Raw genomic sequence first — 3,769 nt, 5'->3', positions numbered from 1 at the left:
CCTCCCTCCCTCCCTCCTTCCTTCCCTCCCTCCCTCCCTTCCTCCTTCCCTCCCTGCCTCGCTCCCTCTTTCACATTTAGTCAGATTCTGCAGCTCTGCTTTCAAAATATATCTAAAACATGATTATTTATTGCCATCTTTACGGGTATCACACTGGTTGAAGCCACCATCATCTCCTGCCCTAGTTGAGTCATCCCAGCATAGAGAGTCTCTTCTAAAACATAAGACAGCCTGTATCATTCCTTTGCTTAAAAACCTCTAGTTACATTTTACACAAAGTAAAAGCCAAAGTCCTTAAAGTGGCCTTCCAGGGCCTTCCTAGAGGCTACCTCTCTAGGTTTATTTCCTACCATTCTCCCTCTTGTGCAGTCTCGTTTAGTCACACTGGCCTCCTTGCTGTACCTCAGAAATTGCAAGCATGTGCTTACCTCAGAGCCATTGCACATGTGGTTGCCTCTGCCTGGAGTGCTTCCCCTCGGATACCCACATGCCTGCTCTTTCATGTCCATTGGGTACCAGCCAGTGAGGCCATCCTATACTGCCTCATACATGTCCTGTCCATCTCAGTCTGCCTTGTTCTCCATAGCACTGGTAACTCTTCACCTATGACTAGAGCAAGCTCCATCAGGGCAGAAGAATTTGCTGGTCATTGCTGCATGTCTAGCACCTTAGTCATATTTGGGGCATGTGAAATGCTCAATAATTTGTCGAATGAATAAGTAGTTTTACAAGTATACTCTCAGCTCAGACTTGAGTTGTACACGGACGTGCTCCTGTACCCCGTTCATATGCTCTGGCGCTTGTGAGGGTGGCTGTTAATTCAGAATCTCAGACTGTTTATCAGGAAAGCTAAGAGGAATGGGGATACCAACAACCTGTCTGACTCAGGTGGTTGGGTCCTGGAATTGGTGGTGTGAGGAGGAGGAGGCTACTGCATGGCTTACTGGGTTCCCCGTCCTAACAGAGTAAATTGAAGTGTTCTTAGGGATGCCAGGATAAGGTGGCTCGGCTGAGCTGATTTCTCAGAGTATGCATGCCTGATTGCTTAATTTATGCTTTATTGGAATCCCATAGGTGAAACTGGTACAGCATACCTATTCCTGCCTCTTTGGAACATTCCTGTGCAACAATGCCAAGGAGAGAGGGGAGAAGCATACTCAGGAACGGACATGTTCCGTGTGGTCCCTTCTTCGGGCTGGCAACAAGGCTTTCAAAAACCTACTGTATTCCTCTCAGTCAGAAGCCGTATGTATCCTTCAGCCTTTCCACTGTGATCAGCAGAAGGAATTTGGGGTTGCATATGAGAGCCTTTTTGAGTAGTGACTGTTTTTGTGAAGGCATCTCTATCTCTGGATGGACTGATTCCATTTTTCCCGTATGATTCTGTCCTGAGGAAGTCCTGCTTCTGATGGTACTCTGACCTGTTTCTGATGACTACTTGCTGAGGGTGGTTCGGTTTAACACAGATCTCTACTTTGCCACCCTAGACACGAATCTTTTTTGGCACTGCCTCCAGAGCTTAATTTCTAGCATGTTCTGTCTTATTTCTAGCATGTTCTGTCTTATGGGAGAGGCACTTAAGTTGCTTCCTGATGCACTGATAGCTCAGAAGGAGCTGCCACCAGGCCCCCAGCACCCTCCCAGTGTCAGTAAACAATGATACCCACCATAGCTTCTCTCAGAACACTAAATTGTGTTTGACATTGGGGTGTGTGTGTGTGTCTGTCTGTCTGTCTGTGTGATTCTCTGCTCACATGAAAAGCTGGCAGGCCCTTTAAGACTTTGTTCCCCGAAGGAATGAATACCTTCTGTTAAGCCGAGAAAAGGAGGCACATAGACAATGTGTCAGTTTCATAGTAATATTGTCTTTGTCAGAATGTATCCTAAACCCTAAAGAAGTCAAAAGGAGGCTAATCAGAGTTTATATTGATTTCCTGGATTATTTATATGGTTCTGATTACATTTAAGTAATCACAGAAAAGATTTAAGCTGACTGCTTGCCTCTCCCCTTCAGTGCGCCTTCTGAGGAAATAACAACACAGCAGAAAAGTTTCCTCCTTTTCACATGATTAATTTAAATGATCCTATAAAATGGGTTTGACAGTGTTTCTTGAAGCCAAGCTTTTGTGCCAGCAGGATGGACAATCAGCATCTAATAGAATGACTCACTTTCTTAGGCAGTAAAAGCAACAAATCAAGCTGATGAAAGTCAGACATTGAAGGTGACCCAAGAAATAACTATAATGAGAAAGGGATCTAAAAAAATATTTTAGATTTTCATGCTCTCAAGAGGCTCTTAGGTGAAAAATAAAAATGTCTAGTCCTGTATTGGTCCTCTTGGGATAGACCTGTATCCATTGGTGCTGCTGCTTTTTGGAGATCTGGTCAGCCCTGTTTGGTATTCCAGCTTGGTGCTTGCTCTTGATCCTCATTTCCAGACATCCTAGAAGACTTATTGGGACCTATTTAAACCTGTGTCCTCCCCCCTCCTCAGGTGCTGTACCCTGTGTGCCATGTGCGTAACCTGATGCTGTGGAGTGCAGTGTACCTGCCCTGCCCATCCCCAACCACCCCTGTGGACGACAGCTGTGCACCATACCCAGCCCCAGGCACCAGCCCTGATGATCCACCCCTGAGCCGGTGAGCCCAGGGTGATGCCACGGGCCTGACAGCCTGTGTGGTGTATTCCTGTGTTGGGACATGTCCAGGGATGGTTAGAGATCATAATGTTATCTGCCTCCACAATATCTTTCTTAGATCTCTGCAGTTTTTTCAGGGAAGTTATAGGGATTTCTGGGTTACAAGGCTGTAAGAGCCTTGTTTCTGGGAGTGAGTTGGGCCCTGTTGCTTCATGTTGTTTTGCATGCACTGAGCAGCTCCTCAGTGATAGAGCAAATCCTCCAGGTTTTCTGTGACCCCTGGTTTGTGTTTTCCCCAGCACTCTGTGCCCCTGCCTATTTGCCATGATTTGTCTTCTGAGGCGTAAAAGGCAGATACTGTCAGATGACAGAAAATTTTGCTTTGGGGCTAGGCTTGGTGGCTCATGCCTGTAATCCCAACACTTTGGGAGGCCAAGGCGGGAGGATCACTTGAGCCTAGGAGTTCCAGACCAGCCTAGGCAACATGGTGAAACCCCGTTTCTACCCAAAATGCAAAAACTAACCAAGCGTGGTGGCACATATCTGTAGTCCCAGCTACTTGGGAGGCTGAGGCAGGAGGATCGCTTGAGCCTGGGAGGTGGAGGTTGCAATGATCCAAGATCCATTGCACTCCAGCCTGGATGACAGGGCAAGACCTGTCTCAGGAAAAAGAAAAGAAAAAATTTGGCTTTGTCACTTGAGCATTAGCTTTATTAAATACAGACTGATAGATAACGCATTAATTTAAAATACTGTAATATCAAGAAACACCAGTGCTACTTTGCCACCCACTGAGAAACACAGCAGCATCATGAAGAATGTCTTTTGGAAATAGCATTTGCAGGCTGGGCACGGTGGCTCACGCCTGTAATCCCAGCACTTTGGGAGGCCAAGGTGGGCAGATCACCTGGGGTAAGGAGTTCAAGACCAGCCTGGCCAAAATGGTGAAACTCCCATCTCTACTAAAAATACAACAAAAATTAGCTGGCTGTGGTGGCAGGCACCTGTAATCCCAGCTACTCAGGAGGCTGAGGCAGAATCGCTTGAACCTGGGAGGAGGAGGTTGTAGTGAGCTGAGATCGCGCCACTGCACTCCAGCCTGGGTGACAGAGTGAGACTCCGTCTCAAAA

At 46.8% G+C, this 3,769-nt stretch overlaps 2 protein-coding genes across 11 annotated transcripts in view; one reads left to right on the top strand and one right to left on the bottom strand.

Moving 5' to 3' along the window:
- Positions 1-3,769, bottom strand: part of LOC108517577 (uncharacterized) — a 73,736-nt gene that overhangs the window by 9,431 nt on the left and 60,536 nt on the right. The window lies entirely within an intron of this gene.
- MTMR3 (myotubularin related protein 3) overlaps positions 1-3,769 on the top strand; it is a 146,492-nt gene that overhangs the window by 130,521 nt on the left and 12,202 nt on the right. For all 10 annotated transcript variants that reach the window (XM_017855589.1, XM_017855587.1, XM_017855585.1 and 7 more), the window contains 2 exons: positions 1,075-1,245; positions 2,495-2,640. In XM_017855589.1, the coding sequence (XP_017711078.1) occupies positions 1,075-1,245; positions 2,495-2,640 (317 nt within the window). The remainder of the gene's footprint in view (positions 1-1,074; positions 1,246-2,494; positions 2,641-3,769) is intronic.

This window comes from Rhinopithecus bieti, unplaced genomic scaffold (genome assembly GCF_001698545.2).
Source record: "Rhinopithecus bieti isolate Rb0 unplaced genomic scaffold, ASM169854v2 scaffold_36959, whole genome shotgun sequence".
Lineage (NCBI taxonomy): Eukaryota > Metazoa > Chordata > Mammalia > Primates > Cercopithecidae > Rhinopithecus > Rhinopithecus bieti.
The sequence above is the reverse complement of the archived record's forward strand: the minus strand, read 5'-3'. Positions and strand labels throughout refer to the sequence as shown.